Below are 19,121 nucleotides of genomic sequence, written 5' to 3'. Positions count from 1 at the left end.
GAAGACATTAAACTTTTACAATTCATCCGAGTACTGTCCCGTCTAGTAACATTGTCCTTTATTAGGACATCCTCAGAAAGAACATTTGCCATTCCACTGATTTTTTTTTACAAAAGTTAAAAGCAAATTGACAGATGAACTGACAACTAAAGTAGTGGCCGAGAGCAGGATGACATTGAAATATAGGGGCAGATGCAGCCAATGTGCAGACCACAAAATGAGATAAGTAGCTATCACACTACTGAAATACACAAATAAAACAGCTGGTATCGGCAGGACAAGGTCAGGCACAGATAAGGCGCTATGTGCCTGTGCTCACTGATATAACACCGCTTCTGCTGACAGCTCATAACACTGTACTGTCTGTTCAAAAGTCCTTTCTGAAGTACAAGCTGGAGTGTTGTCCTGTCACCATGCTTTAGGCCATGTGCACACGTTCAGTATTTTTCGCGATAAAAACACGAAAAAAACGCTAACATATGCCTCCCATAATTTTCAGTGTATTCCGCATTTTTTGTGCAAATGTAGCCAAACACTGCAGCTGCTATTATTCAGATTAGCGCTATCTGAGTCTCGGCAGAGGTGGAAAAAGCTATGATCAGCCTTGTAGACTTTTGCACTTTTCCTCGCGCACAGGAGAAAATGTTGATCGCTTATTACTTTATGTAATTACTTCCTAGTAATTGGCATTTATTACATCTTTGCGTGACATTTTATGGACTCTTCTCCCTGTGTGACTTTAATTAAATGGCATAATGAAGATATCACCTACAGAGCGATGTTAGGAGCAGAGGAAAATAACGAGGCACCTTCTGCATCCATAGATATTAATACGGAGTCAGCACCTCTGCAGATATAACGGCTCCCGCTCTTCCGGGAAGATTTTGGAGGCATCTGCTGGAATTTTTGCCTCTTCATCTAGAAGATCATTGGGGTCAGACCAAGATGTTGGGGAGAAGCCCCTCTCATAATCTTTTTTATAGGTGTTGGATGGGATTGACATCATGTTCTTCCACCAAACTCTTCCTCAACCGTGTCTGTATGGACCTTGAGCACTGGACACAGTCATGAGGAACGGTAAAGAGTCTTCTTTAAACTGGTCCCACAAAGCTGGAGGCTACAGTTGTCCACAATGTCTTGCACTGAAGTATTAAGATTTTCCTTCACTGGAACAAAGGGCCCAATGCCGACCCCTGATAACAGCCCATAGCATTATCCTCCTCCACCAAACGGCACAATACAGTCAGGTTGGTAACGTTTTCCTGGCATTCATCAAATCCAGACTTGTCCCATCAGATAGAGAAGTGTGATCCGTCACTGCACAGAACTTCAAAATCCAGTGGTGGCGGCTTTACACCACTCCATCCGACGCTCGGCATTGTGCTTGGTGATGTAACGGCTGCATGCAACTGTTTGGCCATGGAGCTCCCGGCGGGGAAGCAGTCTTTGTGCTGATCTTAATACCAGAGGCGGTCTGGACTCTGCAGTTATGGTATGGAGTCAGCAGAGCATTGGTGACTTTTCTGCCCTCTGCTCCTCAGCTCTCGGTGACCCCTCTCTGTAACATTACGGGGTCTCCACTTCGTGGCTGAGTTGCTGCAGTTTCTTCCATTTCACTCCACTAAGGCTACTTTCACACTAGCGTTTTTTGGCATCCGTCGCAATGCGTCGTTTTGGCGAAAAAACGCATCCTGCAAAAGTGCTTGCAGGATGTGTTTTTTCTCCATTGACTTGCATTAGCGACGCATTGCGACGGATTGCCACACGTCGCATCCGTCGTGTGACGGATGCGTCGTGTTGTGGCGGACCGTTGGCACAAATAACACTACATGTAACGTTTTTTTGTGCCGACGGTCCGCCATTTCCTACCACGCATGCGCGGCCAGAACTCCGCCCCCTCCTCCCCGCACCTCACAATGGGGCAGTGGATGCGTAGAAAAACAGAATCCGCTGCACCCGTTGTGCGGCGCAAACAACGCTAGCGTCGGTACGTCGGCCCGACGCTCTGCGACAGGCCGAGTACGACGCTAGTGTCAAAGAAGCCTTAAAGGCGATGGTAGAAGATTTAGGAGGGAAGAAATGTCCTGAACGGACTTCTTAATATATCGACGTCTTATTACAGCACCATGACAGGAATATACCTTGTGCCTGCTAGGCCGCAATATAAAATCTAAAACAGGGCCTCCATCATCTAATTGCCTTTAATCTCCTGGGGGTCCTTGGGTCCCTCATAAATATCAAGACTTCTACCGCAACATCTAGGTACCTCAGTTTGTTTACCTCAGAGGCCCGAAACCTCAAATTATTAACCAGAACTGTCAGATAGTGTCATTTGTGAGGAGAATTTGGCAGTACACTTGGTCTTGATGGGTCTCGCTGACTAGTATTGAAGGCACAAGCTGCGGTATATTTATAACTTATGGATCCTATGTATGTCTCTTCTTCCATGAGGTAGTAACGGATTCCATATTTAGTCACAGACTGGCCTCTATGTATAGAATTAGTGGGAAGTAACAGTATAGGCCCATATCATTGCTTTTTATATCATAGAAATTGAAACTCATGGGCCCTAATCCACATTCTGTAATCGGTCCCCCGTGCACCATGCGATAATTATTATACTGGTATGTAATGTATAAGACGGCACTTTGGGGCCCACCGGGGTACAGGTGCAAAACTAGTGTATATTACACCTGTTTGGTATAAAAACAGACTATTGTCTATGCGGTAGAGTACAGATCCGGGTGGTGTCAGCTGTTCCTGCAGCTGTTCCAGTTGCTCATTCCTTTGACTTTACACGTCCAGCGTTACCTCATGCTGCTGACTTAGGCCTCTTTCACACTTCCGTCGGTACGGGTCCGTCGCAATGCGTCGGGCCGACGTACCGACGGACGTTGTGAAAGTTGTGCACGACGTGGGCAGCGGATGCAGTTTTTCGACGCATCCGCTGCCCATTCTACAGTCCGGGGAGGAGGGGGCAGAGTTTCGGCCGCCATGTGCGGTCGAAAATGGCGGCTGTGACGGACAAAAAAAGTTCACTTGAACGTTTTTTTGTGACGACGGTCCTCCAAAATATGACGGATCCGTCGCACGACGGACGCGACGTGTGGCCATCCGTCTCGATCCGTCGCTAATACAAGTCTATGGGCAAAAAAAAAAAAAAAAAAAGCACATTTGCAGGATTCGTTTTTTGCCCAAAACGACGGATTGCGACGGATGCCAAACGACGGAAGTGTGAAAGAGGCCTTAGACCCCCGCTTTTCTAATCTTGTTCATGTACATCATTTTTTTTAACCAACAGTATATATAGATAACACAGGACCCACCATTCACTATAGGGGATGTCACAGCTCACCTCCTACTCCTAGTGTACAATGACTGATAATACCTCTGTATACAATAGATAACACAGGATCCTCCATTCAAAATAGGTGATGTCACAGCTCACCTCCCCCTCCTGTCCAATGACCGATAACACCACTGTATACAGTAGATAACACTGGATCCACCATTCACAATAGGTGATGTCACAGCTCACCCCCTCCTCCTGTACAATGACCGATAACACCACTGTATACAGTAGATAACACTGGATCCACCATTCACAATAGATGATGTCACAGCTCACCTCCTCCTCCTGTACAATGACTGATAACACCTCTATATACAGTAGATAACACAGGATCCACCATTCACAATAGATGATGTCACAGCTCACCTCCTCCTCCTGTACAATGACGGATAGCACCTCTATATACAGTAGATAACACAGGATCCACCATTCACAATAGGTGATATCACAGCTCACCTCCTCACCTCTCTACACAATAACCTCTGCGTAGGTCACAGAACATGCTCAAAACACTCTCTCAAAGAAGTCAATGAACACTTCCACGGTACTGGCGCTTATTATTATTATTATGCATTTTTATTGCGCCATTTATTCCATGGCGCTTTACATGTGAACGGGGCAAATATAGACAAGTACAATAAACATGAGTAAAACAAGGCACACACAAGTACAGGAGGAGAGAGGACCCTGCCCACGAGGGCTCACAGTCTACAGGTGCTCTATGTGGCTGCTGTAATGCGTATCGCTAAATGCTGTAGACTGCAACCCAGACAAAGTCACCGCCCCTGTAATCATGCACAGAAAATAAAGTAAAGGAATGTACCCTCGAAAATAAAAACATATATGATAGAACCTTTAAAATGTCCAGGCTTCTATTTCTGTTATGGCACGGGGTTCAGGCGTCATAAGGTCTGTCCAGTGCGTATACATAGTCTAGTCCTATGCGTATGCATAGTGTAGTCCAATGCATATGCATAGTCTGTCCAATGCGTATGCATAGTCTTTGCAATGCGTATGCATAGTCTAGTCCTAAGCGTATGCATAGTGTAGTCCAATGCGTATGCATGGTGTAGTCCAATGCGTATGCATGGTCTGTGCAATGTGTATGCATAGTCTTTCCAATGCGTATGCATAGTCTAGTCCTATGCATATGCATAGTTTAGTCCAATGCGTATGCATAGTCTGTCCAATGCGTATGCATAGTCTGTCCAATGCGTATGCATAGTTTTATCAGCAATTATACGACCTCTTATGTAACAAAAAATCCTATACAAAGATGGGTCTTGCCCACAACAAATGACACTCTCTGTGAGACATCTTGGTGTGTACGTCTTTGCGTACCGATGGAAGACTCGGGTATTCCGAGACCTATTTGTGGCATCAGGGGAGAGCTAGGCCCACATGGAAGACCTTGTATGACTACAATTTTACATTGAGGTCATTTTCATGCTTTCTCTTATGTTTTTTTTCTAGGCCTTTGGACAGTCCTTCACCGTCCACCGCAAAGTTGCAGAAGATGGCGAGACCCGGGAGGAGACTTTACTGCAGGAGTCTGCCACCAAGGAGGAGTATTATCTGGGAAGAATACTGGAAATGCAGAACGACGTGAGGCAGAGCAAGGCTGTGATCACCAACGTACAAGGAGAGAACGAACGTCTCAACGTCCTGGTCCAGGACTTGAAGGAGGTAGCCCACCATTGTGAATGCCATTATTAGTGTTCTGTAGAATCCTAAAGTGAAGGTCCTCCATTAGGGAAGGTGCAGGCGCAGCGCGGATGATACTTTGCCCACTTACGGCTGGCCAGTAATTTTACTATTGTGAAATATTATTGAAAATTTTTGCAATTGGCCATCCTGATGGGCAAAGTTTCAACCCGTCTTACCCTACCCTGGAATGTTATCTTCTCTACCCATCTGTCTCCCCTGAGGTGACCTACACTGACAGGCGAAACTGCTCCATTTCACAGCTGGCATGAATCACGCCTGCACTGTGCAAAGCTGTGCTGGAGACTAACGGGAGGGTAACGATTGGGTGGGAAAGAAGTGACATGGAGGGTGTAAAGGGTAGGTGTTGTGAATTCTGCTCTTGGGCTCCCTCCGGTGGTTGTAAGTGGTAGTGCTGCTGTCTCTGAATCGCAGCATTTATCAGGTGTGTTCACTTTCTGCAAATCTGACTGGGCTATTTAGTCTTGCTTCACCCTTTAGTCAGTGCCAGTTGTCCATTGTTCCTGGAGGATTCACATCTCTGCCTGGTCTCCCCTGCTTTGCAGTTCTTTTCAACTAAGATAAGTTCTGGCCTTGATTTTTTGGCTGTCCACATTCTGTGGCCTTATTGTTCAGTTCTTTTCCATGTTCTTTTGTCTTGTCCAGCTTGGTCTGTATAAGGATTTGTTTAGCCAAGCTGGTATCTCTGGAGATGCAGATATACCCTCCATAACTTTAGTTAGCTGTGGAGTTTTTGTATTTTCTGTGGTGGATATTTTCTAGTGTTTTAATACTGACCGCATAGTACTCTGTCCTATCCTTTCTATTTAGCTAGAAGTGGCCTCCTTTGCTAAATTCTGATTTCAGTCTGTGTATGTTTTTTCCTTCTCCTCTCACAGTCAATATTTGTGGGGGGCTGTCTGTCCTTTGGGAATTTTCTCTGAGGCAAGACAGTTTTCCCTTTTCTATCTCTAGGGGTAATTAGTCCTCCGGCTGTGTCGAGATGTCCAGGGAGTGCTAGGTACATTCCACGGCTACTTCTAGTTGCGGTGTTAAGTTCAGGGTCTGCGGTCAGTACAGGTACCACCTTCTCCAGAGTACGTCTCATGCTGCTCTCAGGCCACCAGATCATAACAGGTAGGTACAAAACCACAGGAGGCTAAATTGCATTCTGGGAACTGTAGCTTGGAGATGAAGTTATGACTGACAACGCTCCTCGAAAACGGCATTTCAAAATGCAAAAAAGCTATGCGTTCACTTGTATTGAAAGAGGCCGAGCACAACTAGTCAGAATGTGGCCAGCACTGGAGAATCCTGAAAATTCTCTGGCACTGGAGAATCCTGACAGTGTGTGGTGTGCACACTGTGAGGATTCAACAGCATACATAATGTTATGTGCAAACTAGACGTGCGCGGCCTTGCTCATTTCACTTGTATTGTGTGAGGCCGAGCACATCTAGTCAGAATGTGTCCAACACTGGAGAATCCTGAGAATTTGCCGGAACCAGAGAATCTTGATAACGTGTGGTGTTCACACTGTGGGGATTCAACAGCATACAGGATGTTACATGCAGACTAGACGTGCGCGGCCTTGCTCATTTCACTTGTATTGTGTGAGGCCGAGCACATCTAGTTGGAATGTGGCCAGCACTGGAGAATCCTGAGAATTTGCTGGTGCCAGAGAATCTTGACAACGTGTGGTATTCACACTGTGAGGATTCAACAGCATACAGGATGTTATGTGCAGACTAGAGGTGCGTGGCCTTGCTCATTTCACTTATATTGTGTTAGGCCCAGCATGTTTAGTCGGAATGTGGCCGGCACTGGAAAATCCTGGGAATTTGCCAGCCCCCGAGAATTCTGTCAACATGCGGTTCGAACTCAACAGCATATATGATGTTACGTGCAAACTAGACATGTACGGCCTTGCTCATTTCACTTGTATTGAAAGAGGTAGAGAATGTCTAGTCGGAGTGTGGCCGGCACTGGAAAATCCTAAGAATTTGCCAGCATCGGAGAGTCCTAACAGCGTGTGGTGCGCGCACTGTGAGGATTCAAAGTCTGCAGTCACATAGAGTGACTACACACTTTCATCCCAAGCCTGGACAACCCCATTAAAAGAGACTCTCTTAAAAGGCATCCTTGTGTCTTTGATTGTTTTCCCACCCGATGTGCCTCATGAATTAATACGCGCTGACAGTTTTTTGGTTATTTATATTTCTAGAACACTTCATAATAGTTTGGGTTGCCTTTGATTGAAGAAAAAAAACAGCACCACTCAAAGACAATGGACTAACAGGGAGTCAGGCAAGAAAATAGGTGAAATATTATTACATTTTATTAGTTAATTGCGGCAACAGCATTCCACAATAAATAAGAAATAATAAAAAAACAATACGCATGTATGCAAGATGAATATATGGAAGAAATCAATCAATATACATAATCAGTTCATTTAAAATCCCTAAAAAAGAATAATGACTATAGACCCATATGCTATTATAACTGTGCAAAAATTGCAAAATATGTGCAAAAAACGCAAAAAATATAAATATAATAAAAGAATCACAAGTGAGGACAATATTTACTGTCACAATAAAGTGCCAAGTGATATCAAGATAAAGTGCAAGGGACAGCAATTCCCTAAATGAAAACCAGCACTCTTTAAAAGTGAACCAGTGCAATAAGAAAATCAGGTGAATTTTGCAGAGCATATTGGGTTTTAAGTATAGGATGGTATACCTTTAAGGGATGAGTGAGTCCAGCATACACGCGCCCCGACGCGCGTTTCGGAGAGATTCCTTCATCAGGGCTGTGTGCGGTACTGTGGTATTCACATGAATAGGGCTAAACTTATTCCATTAGGAAATAAATGGTAAAAATGCAAGTGACTGTGAGGTTATATATTAACTGAGCGCAAACAAGTAAAGAGCTGATAAAATGGCAAAATGACCCAAGTGGAGACATCATTTGCTCTTATCACGGGTTACTTATAATGTCCGGGGTATCCACCTGTGTAATAGATCTGTTCTACTAGATGATTGTGTTTTCCGCCCTTTCTCATCTCTGTTATAAATACTTCTGACCTTAGTTCTGCCCGACATTGTGTAAAATTCAATATCCATTACTCGACCAAATGATGTGTCCTTAATTATAGTGATTCCAGGCCAGATCTCATATTCATTTGAATGGCTGGCATGTAATACTGTGTTTCTCCTGTAGTGGCCGCTGTAGCAAAAATGCTCAGCTAGCAGCAACTGCACCAGGCAATCACACCTGATCGTCATGGATCTTGGAGGCAATACATGTGGCTAGCAATTAATGGCAGATCCAGGATATTAATTTAGGAAGTTTTGGGGAAAGAAAAACCTTAATAAAACTCTGATGAAGGACTCAACTCTATGACCCAGGTCCTCATTGTTCGTTTCCAATGTGGATAGGTGAGGGCAGGGTTAAAGGGTCCCAATTAGGATTGGGATTAGGGGTGTGTTGGGGTTAGGGTTGTGAATAGGGTTATGGTTAAGGTTGGGATTAAGGTTAGGGGTGTGTTGGGGTTAGGGTTGTGATTAGGATTATGGATAGGGTTGGGATTAGGGTTAGGGGTGTGTTGGGGTTAAGGTTGGAGTTAGAATTGGGGGTTTTTCACTGTTTAGGTACATCAGGGAGTCTTCAAACGCGACATGGCTCCACCATTGATTTCAGCCAATTTTGCGTTCAAGAAGTCAAATGGTGCTCCCTCCCTTCTGAGCTCTGCCTTGCGCCCAAACAGTGGTTTACCCCCACATATGGGGCATCAGCGTACTCAGGACAAATTGGACAACAACTTTTGGGGTTCTGTTTCTCCTGTTACCTGTTATGACCCCAGTGGACAGGGTCTCAGAGGAACGTGTAAGTCTGCAAGATACAAAAATCCAGCTCATAGGGCTGTGGTAACTGGGTTGACCAAATAGCTACTCCTAACGCCAACACTAGAAGTAGCCGGGGATCATGCCTACGGTGATCGCTAGATGACTCGCGCCAGCCGGAGAATCTAACTACCCCTAGGAGAAGAAAACAAAGACCTCTCTTGCCTCCAGAGAAAGGGACCCCAAAGCAAGATACAAGCCCCCCACAAATAATAACGGTGAGGTAAGAGGAAATGACAAACACAGAAATGAACCAGGTTCAGCAAAGAGAGGCCAGCTTACTAATAGCAGAATATAGCAAGATAACTTATCTGGTCAACAAAAACCCTATAAAAATCCACGCTGGAGATTCAAGAACCCCCGAACCGTCTAACGGTCCGGGGGGAGAACACCAGCCCCCTAGAGCTTCCAGCAAAGGTCAGGATACAGATAGGAACAAGCTGGACAAAAATACCAAACAAAACAAAAGCAAAAAGCAAAGAAGCAGACTTAGCTTGAAAAACAGGAACCAGGATCAGAGGACAAGAGCACAACAGATTAGCTCTGATTTCAACAATGCCAGGCATTGAACTGAAGGTCCAGGGAGCTTATATAGCAACGCCCCTGAACTAACGGCCCAGGTGAGGATATAGGAAAAGACAGACGCTCCAGAGTCAAATCACTAATGACCACTAGAGGGAGCAAAAAGCAAAATCACAACAGTACCCCCCCCTTAGTGAGGGGTCACCGAACCCTCACCACGACCACCAGGGCGATCAGGATGAGCGGCATGAAAGGCACGAACTAAATCGGCCGCATGAACATCAGAGGCGACCACCCAGGAATTATCTTCCTGACCATAGCCCTTCCACTTGACCAGGTACTGAAGCCTCCGCCTGGAGAGACGAGAATCCAAGATCTTCTCCACCACGTACTCCAACTCGCCCTCAACCAACACCGGAGCAGGAGGCTCAGCAGAAGGAACCACAGGCACAACGTACCGCCGCAACAAGGACCTATGAAACACGTTGTGGATAGCAAACGACACAGGTAGATCCAGGCGAAAGGATACAGGATTAAGAATTTCCAATATCTTGTAAGGACCAATAAAACGAGGTTTAAATTTGGGAGAGGAAACCTTCATAGGAACAAAGCGGGAAGAAAGCCACACCAAATCCCCAACACGTAGTCGGGGACCCACACCGCGGCGGCGGTTGGCAAAGCGCTGAGCCCTCTCCTGTGACAACTTCAAGTTGTCCACCACAAGATTCCAGATCCGCTGCAACCTATCCACCACAGAATCCACCCCAGGGCAGTCAGAAGGTTCCACATGACCCGAAGAAAAACGAGGGTGGAAACCAGAGTTGCAGAAAAACGGCGAAACCAAGGTGGCGGAACTAGCCCGATTATTAAGGGCAAACTCAGCTAACGGCAAGAAGGTCACCCAATCATCCTGATCAGCAGAGACAAAACACCTCAAATAAGCCTCCAAAGTCTGATTAGTTCGCTCCGTCTGTCCATTAGTCTGAGGATGGAAAGCAGACGAAAACGACAAGTCAATGCCCATCCTACTACAAAAGGATCGCCAGAATCTGGAAACGAACTGGGATCCTCTGTCTGACACAATATTCTCAGGGATGCCGTGCAAACGAACCACGTTCTGGAAAAACACAGGAACCAGATCGGAAGAGGAAGGCAGTTTAGGCAAAGGAACCAAATGGACCATCTTGGAGAAGCGATCACATATCACCCAGATAACAGACATGCCCTGAGACACCGGAAGATCAGAAATGAAATCCATGGAGATATGTGTCCAAGGTCTCTTAGGGACAGGCAAGGGCAAGAGCAACCCGCTGGCACGAGAACAGCAAGGCTTAGCTCGAGCACAAGTCCCACAGGACTGTACAAATGACCGCACATCCCTAGACAAGGAAGGCCACCAAAAGGATCTGGCCACCAGATCTCTGGTGCCAAAAATTCCTGGGTGACCTGCCAACACCGAGGAATGAACCTCGGAAATGACTCTGCTGGTCCACTTATCAGGCACAAACAGTCTGTCAGGTGGACAAGAATCAGGCCTATCAGCCTGAAATCTCTGCAACACACGTCGCAGATCAGGAGAAATAGCTGACAAGATAATACCATCCTTAAGAATACCAACAGGTTCAGCGACTCCAGGAGCATCAGGCACAAAGCTCCTGGAAAGAGCATCGGCCTTCACATTCTTTGAACCTGGTAAATACGAGACAACAAAGTCAAATCGGGAGAAAAACAATGACCAGCGGGCCTGTCTAGGATTCAGGCGTTTAGCAGACTCGAGATACATCAGATTTTTGTGATCAGTCAAGACCACCACACGATGCTTAGCACCCTCGAGCCAATGACGCCACTCCTCAAATGCCCATTTCATGGCCAACAACTCCCGATTGCCCACATCATAATTTCGCTCCGCAGGCGAAAACTTCCTAGAGAAAAAGGCGCAAGGTCTCATAACAGAGCAACCAGGGCCTCTCTGCGACAAAACGGCCCCTGCTCCAATCTCTGAAGCATCCACCTCAACTTGAAAGGGAAGCGAGACATCAGGCTGGCACAAAACAGGCGCCGAAGTAAACCGACGTTTCAACTCCTGGAAAGCCTCCACGGCAGCAGGAGCCCAATTAACCACATCGGAGCCCTTCTTGGTCATATCCGTCAAAGGTTTCACAATGCTAGAAAAGTTAGCGATAAAACGACGGTAGAAGTTAGCGAAACCCAAGAACTTCTGAAGACTCTTAACTGACGAGGGCTGAGTCCAATCAAGAATAGCTCGGACCTTGACTGGGTCCATCTCCACAGCAGAAGGGGAAAAAATGAACCCCAAAAAGGGAACCTTCTGTACACCAAAAAGACACTTTGAGCCCTTGACAAACAAAGAATTTTCACGCAAAATTTTAAAGACCATCCTGACCTGCTCCACATGCGAGTCCCAATTATCAGAAAAAAACAGAATATCATCCAGATAAACGATCAGAAATTTATCCAGATAGTTCCGGAAAATGTCATGCATAAAGGACTGAAAAACTGAAGGGGCATTAGAGAGCCCAAAAGGCATCACCAAGTACTCAAAATGACCTTCGGGCGTATTGAATGCGGTTTTCCATTCATCCCCTTGCTTAATGCGCACAAGGTTGTACGCACCACGAAGGTCTATCTTGGTAAACCACTTGGCACCTTTAATCCGGGCAAACAAGTCAGACAACAGCGGCAAAGGATACTGAAATTTGACAGTGATCTTATTTAAAAGCCGATAGTCAATACAAGGCCTCAAAGATCCGTCCTTTTTAGCCACAAAAAAGAATCCCGCACCAAGAGGGGAAGAAGACGGACGGATGTGTCCTTTCTCCAGAGACTCCTTGATATATGAACGCATAGCGGTATGTTCAGGTATCGACAGATTAAACAGTCTTCCCTTAGGAAATTTACTGCCTGGAATCAAATCTATTGCACAGTCACATTCCCTATGAGGAGGCAATGCACTGGACCTGGACTCGCTAAAGACATCCTGATAATCAGACAAGTACTCCGGAACTTCCGAAGGCGTAGAAGAAGCAATAGACACAGGCAGGGAATCCTCATGAATACCACGACAGCCCCAACTAGACACTGACATAGCCTTCCAGTCAAGGACTGGATTATGGGTCTGTAACCATGGCAGCCCCAAAACAACCAAATCATGCATTTTATGTAGAACGAGAAAACGTATCACCTCGCGGTGTTCAGGAGTCATGCACATGGTAACCTGTGTCCAATACTGCGGCTTATTTTCTGCCAATGGCGTAGCATCAATACCCCTAAGAGGGATAGGATTTTCTAATGGTTCAAGAATAAAACCACAGCGCTTAGCAAATGAGAGATCCATAAGACTCAGGGCAGCACCTGAATCTACAAACGCCATGACAGGATAAGATGACAGTGAGCAAATCGAAGTTACAGACAGAATAAACTTAGGATGCAAATTACCAACGGTGACAGGACTAACAACCTTAGATATACGTTTAGAGCATGCTGAGATAACATGTGTAGAATCACCACAGTAGTAGCACAAGCCATTCCGGCGTCTATGAATTTTCCTCTCATTTCTAGTCAGGATTCTATCACATTGCATCAAATCAGGTGTCCGTTCAGACAACACCATGAGGGAATTTGCGGTTTTTCTATCACATTGCATCACATCAGGTGTCTGTTCAGACAACAACATGAGGGAATTTGCGGTTTTGCGCTCCCGCAACCGCCGGTCAATTTGAATAGCCAGGGACATGGTATCATTCAGACCTGTGGGAATGGGAAAACCCACCATAACATTCTTAATGGCCTCAGAAAGGCCATTTCTAAAATTAGCGGCCAGTGCACACTCGTTCCAATGTGTCAGCACGGACCATTTCCGAAATTTTTGGCAATACACCTCAGCCTCGTCCTGGCCCTGAGACATAGCCAGCAAGGCTTTCTCTGCCTGAATCTCAAGATTGGGTTCCTCATAAAGTAAACCGAGCGCCAGAAAAAACGCATCAATATCAGCCAATGCCGGATCTCCTGGCGCCAACGAAAAAGCCCAATCCTGAGGGTCACCCCGTAAGAATGAAATAACAATTTTTACTTGTTGAGCAGAGTCTCCAGACGAACAAGGTTTCAGGGACAAAAATAATTTACAATTATTCCTGAAATTCCTAAACTTAAATCGGTCTCCTGAAAACAGTTCAGGAATCGGAATCTTGGGTTCAGACCTAGGATTTCTGGTAACATAATCTTGTATACCCTGCACACGAGCGGCAAGCTGGTCCACACTTGTAATCAAGGTCTGGACATTCATGTCTGCAGCAAGCTTAAGCCACTCTGAGGTAAAGGGGAAAAGAAAAAAAAAAATGAGAGAGGGAAAAAAAAACCTCAAAATTTTCTTTCTTATAATCCCACTTCTGCAATGCATTAAACATTTAATACTGGCCTGGCATACTGTTATGACCCCAGTGGACAGGGTCTCAGAGGAACGTGTAAGTCTGCAAGATACAAAAATCCAGCTCATAGGGCTGTGGTAACTGGGTTGACCAAATAGCTACTCCTAACGCCAACACTAGAAGTAGCCGGGGATCATGCCTACGGTGATCGCTAGATGACTCGCGCCAGCCGGAGAATCTAACTACCCCTAGGAGAAGAAAACAAAGACCTCTCTTGCCTCCAGAGAAAGGGACCCCAAAGCAAGATACAAGCCCCCCACAAATAATAACGGTGAGGTAAGAGGAAATGACAAACACAGAAATGAACCAGGTTCAGCAAAGAGAGGCCAGCTTACTAATAGCAGAATATAGCAAGATAACTTATCTGGTCAACAAAAACCCTATAAAAATCCACGCTGGAGATTCAAGAACCCCCGAACCGTCTAACGGTCCGGGGGGAGAACACCAGCCCCCTAGAGCTTCCAGCAAAGGTCAGGATACAGATAGGAACAAGCTGGACAAAAATACCAAACAAAACAAAAGCAAAAAGCAAAGAAGCAGACTTAGCTTGAAAAACAGGAACCAGGATCAGAGGACAAGAGCACAACAGATTAGCTCTGATTTCAACGATGCCAGGCATTGAACTGAAGGTCCAGGGAGCTTATATAGCAACGCCCCTGAACTAACGGCCCAGGTGAGGATATAGGAAAAGACAGACGCTCCAGAGTCAAATCACTAATGACCACTAGAGGGAGCAAAAAGCAAAATCACAACAGTTACCCTAGGGAAAATAAAAAAATTGGGGCCTAAAAAAATCATTTTTGTGGAAAAAAAATAGATTTTTTATTTTCACGGCTCTGCATCATAAACTTCTGTGAAGCACTTGGGCATTCAAAGTGTTCACCACACATCTAGATAAGGTCCTCGGGGGGATCTAGTTTCCAAAATGGGGTTACTTGTGGGGGTTTCTACTGTTTCAGCACATCAAGGGCTCTGCAAATGCAACATGACGCCCGCAGACCATTCCATCAAAGTCAGTATTCCACAACATCACTACTTCTTTCTGACCCCCGACATGTGCCCAAACAGTGGTTTACCCCCACATATGGGGCATCAGCATACTCGGGAAAAATTGGACACCAACTTTTGGGGTCCAATTTCTCCTGTTACACTTGTGAAAGTAAACATTTTGGGGTGAAAAAATCATTTTTGAGGAAAAACAAAGATTTTTTATTTTCACGGCTCTGCGTTATAAATTTCTGTGAAGCGCTTGGGGGTTCAAAAAGTGCACACCACATCTAGAAAAATTCATTAAGGGGTCTAGCTTCCAAAATTGTGTCACTTGTGGGGATTTTCCACTGTTTAGGCACATCAGGGGCTCTCCAAACGCCACATGGTGTCCTATCTCAATTCCAGCCAATTCTGCATTGAAAAAGTCAAACGGCGCTCCTTCTCTTCCGAGCTCTGTTGTGCGCCCAAACAGTGGTTTACCCCCACATATGGGGTATCGACGTACTCAGGACAAATTGCACAACAGCGTTATTTGTCTAATTTCTCCTGTTACCCTTGTGAAAATAAAAATTTGGGGGCGAAAAGATCATTTTTGTGGAAAAAATAAGATTTTTTATTTTCACTGCTCTACATTATAAACTTCTGTGAAACACTTGGGGTTCAAAGTGCTCACTACACATCTAGATAAGTTCCTTAAGGGGTCTAGTTTCCAAAATAGTGTCACATGTGGGGTGTTTCCACTGTTTAGGCACATCAGGGGCTCTCCAAACGCGACATGGCGTCCGATCTCAATTCCAGCCAATTCTGCATTGAAAAAGTCAAATGGCGCTCCTTCCCTTCCGAGCTTTGCCATGCGCCCAAACAGTGGTTTACCCCCACATATGGGGTATTGGCGTATTCAGGAGAAATTGCACAACAAATTTAGTGGTTTATTTTGTCTTTTTACACTTGTAAAAATAAAAAAAATTGGTTCTGAAGTAAAATGTTTGAAAAAAAAAAAAGTTAAAATGTTAATTTTTTCCTTCCACATTGCTTCAGTTCCTGTGAAGCACGTAAAGGGTTAATAAACTTATTGAATGTGGTTTTAAGCACCTTGAGGGGTGTAGTTTTTAGAATTGTGTCACTTTTGGGTATTTTCTGTCACGTACACCCCTCAAAGTGACTTTAAGTGTGAGATGGTCCCCAAAAAAATGGTTTTGTAAATTTTGTTGTAAAAATTAGAAATCGCTAGTCAACTTTTAACCCTTATAACTTCCTAACAAAAAAAAATTTGTTTCCATAATTGTGCTGATGTAAAGTAGACATGTGGGAAATGTTATTTATTAACTATTTTGTGAGACATATCTCTCTAATTTAGATTTCTGATTTTGGTCAGAATTGTAAAAATTGGCCTGGTCATTAAGCTGCAAATTGGCTCCGTCACTGCGGGGTTAAAGAGGTTTTCTCATCTTCTGTCCTCAGGAGTGCACCGCTCCCCTGCCTCCTGTCTACTTTTTGATGGGAGAGAGTTGCACTCCTGAAGATCGACAGTTCGGGGGATAAGTATTCAAAAGATTAAGGTCATCTCAGTGCACGCCTTGTGGTACTGATCCCCATTTCTGCCTCTTCAGTCCCTGGCTGCAGGTTTATCAGTATGCAGGTAATGTCAGATCACCCCGAGCGCTGGCACCAGACCACGACCTGACACGGGAAAAGTCATTTTGTTCTAATGCGACGATAAATCAATAAGTAGAGTCCAAACTGCCTGCAGCCAGGACTGAGTACAGGAGAAGCTACAATGTGACTGCGGCAGTCAGACCAAAGGAAAAGCCTATTAATCTGGAATCTGATCATCTGGATTCTGATGCCCCAGAATTTCTTATTGTCTCAAATGATCAAAATTTAGCTGTCAAATCATTAAGGTTCCTGTAATAGGTTCCTTTAATGGCATGTGTGTCATAAGAATTCCAGCAACGAGTGTCACCTCAAACTGCAGGCTGAAATACTCTCAAGAGTGTCAACGGCAGATGCCCCCTAGAATGCCAGTCAGAGCACCATTCTTGAGGGCCAGCTACAGATTATTCGCAGATGCCTTCTAGTATACCACCAATGAATGCTTTGTAGAGTGTAAACCACCAAGTGCCAGGGTTCAAGTCACTAATGGCCAACAGAATGCCAGTCAGAGCTCCATCCAAGAGGGCCAGCTAAAGATAATTCCCAGACTGATTGCCATAGATGCCCCCAAGAGCGCAAACCACTGATGCTCCACAGCTGTTTGCACTTGTGAACCATCCATGAATGCTTTCTAGAGTGTCAACAACCAAGTGCCAGAGTGCTAGTCACTAATGTTTGACAGCATGTCAGTCGGAGCTCCATCCCAGAGGGCCAGATAAATATGAATCCGTTACCTCCTAGTACACCGTCCATGAATGCTTTCTAGAGTGTCAACCACCAAGTGTCAGAGTGCTAGTCACTAATGTCCCCAGAATGCCAGTCAGTGCACTATCCCAGAGGGCCAGCTACAGATGCCTCCTAGACTGATTGCCATAGTTGTCTTCCCCAGAGTACAAGCCACTGATGCTTGTCAGCTGTTTCATAGTGCACAAACCATGAATGCTTCTAGAGGTTCATCCACCAAGTGCCAGAGTGCTAGTCACTAATGCCATGCAGAATGCCAGTCAGATCGCCATCCCAGAGGACCAACTACAAATGCCTCCTAGACTGATTTCCATAGATGCCCCCCATAGTACAAGCCACTGATGCTTGTCAGCTGTTTCATAGTGCACCAACCATGAATGCTTCCTAGAGGTTCATCCATCAAGTGCCAGAGTGCTAGTCACTAATGCCATGCAGAATGCCAGTCAGATTGCCATCCCAGAGGACCAACTACAAATGCCTCCTAGACTGATTTCCATAGATGCCCCCCATAGTACAAGCCACTGATGCTTGTCAGCTGTTTCATAGTGCACAAACCATGAATGCTTCTAGAGGTTCATCCACCAAGTGCCAGAGTGCTAGTCACTAATACCATGCAGAATGCCAGTCAGATCGCCATCCCAGATATCCAGCTACAGATGCCTCCTAGATTGATTGCTATAGATGCCTGTTATGATCCTTAGTGGCTGAGGATCGCAAAACGGACTAGCTAAGTTACTGAACATAGAAACAAGCTCTAGGGAGGTGGTTACTGGACTGACCGCAAACCTGATCCTAACCAAACACACTAAAGGTAGCCGGTGAACGTGCCTAAAATCCTGGACGTCTCGACGCAGCCTGAGAAACTAGCTACCCCTAAAGAGAGAAAGCAAGACCTCACTTGCCTCAGAGAAATAACCCCAAAGATATAGGAAGCCCCCAACAAATAATAACGGTGAGGTAAGGGGAAAATACAAACGTAGAAATGAAAACAGATTCAGCAAATGAGGCCCGCTAATACTAGATAGCAGAAAACAAAACAGATAGGGAGCTGTGCGGTCAGTAGAAAACCCTATGCAAAATATCCACGCTGAGAATACAAGAACCCCCACACCAACTAACGGTGTGGGGGAGAAATGCAGCCCCCTAGAGCTACCAGCAAGCGAGGAAATCACATATAAGCAAGCTGGACAAGGACTAATCACCAACCAAGAAACATATTGAACACTGGTGATCAAAAAATGAATAAACAAAAACTTAGCTTCTCTTGAAGAGACTGATAACGAAGGAATGCAGGAGACCTCCAAATAGCACTGAATACATTGACAGCCGGCAACAACTGAAAGTCCAGGTGAGCTAAATAGGAAACCAACTACCAGATAACGAGACAGCTGATGCCAGCCACAAACCTGCAGAAAGACACAAAGAGCCACCAGAGGGAGCCCAAAGACAGCACTCACACAGTACCACTTGTGACCACAAGAGGGAGCCCAAAAATAGAGTTCACAACAGTACCCCCCCCCCTTGAGGAGGGGTCACCGAACCCTCACCAAGACCCCCAGGGCGATCAGGATGCGCCACATGGAAGGCATGAACCAAATTGGCCGCATGAACATCAGAGGCGACAACCCAGGAATTATCCTCCTGACCATAGCCCTTCCACTTAACCAAATACTGAAGCCTCCGTCTAGAAATACGAGAATCCAAGATCTTCTCCACCACGTAATCCAATACGCCCTCAACCAGCACCGGAGCAGGGGGCTCAACAGAAGGAACCACAGGCACCACATACCTCTGCAACAAAGACCT

The 19,121-nt window shown here is 45.4% G+C and overlaps 1 protein-coding gene across 9 annotated transcripts in view; it reads left to right on the top strand.

Annotated features, from left to right (window-relative positions):
* Nucleotides 1-19,121, top strand: part of BICD1 (BICD cargo adaptor 1) — a 240,982-nt gene that overhangs the window by 92,427 nt on the left and 129,434 nt on the right. For all 9 annotated transcript variants that reach the window (XM_077266653.1, XM_077266651.1, XM_077266648.1 and 6 more), the window contains one exon: nucleotides 4,826-5,038. In XM_077266653.1, the coding sequence (XP_077122768.1) occupies nucleotides 4,826-5,038 (213 nt within the window). The remainder of the gene's footprint in view (nucleotides 1-4,825; nucleotides 5,039-19,121) is intronic.

The sequence above is a fragment of the Ranitomeya variabilis genome, chromosome 5 (genome assembly GCF_051348905.1).
Source record: "Ranitomeya variabilis isolate aRanVar5 chromosome 5, aRanVar5.hap1, whole genome shotgun sequence".
NCBI lineage: Eukaryota > Metazoa > Chordata > Amphibia > Anura > Dendrobatidae > Ranitomeya > Ranitomeya variabilis.
This window is presented reverse-complemented; position numbering and strand designations above follow the sequence as displayed.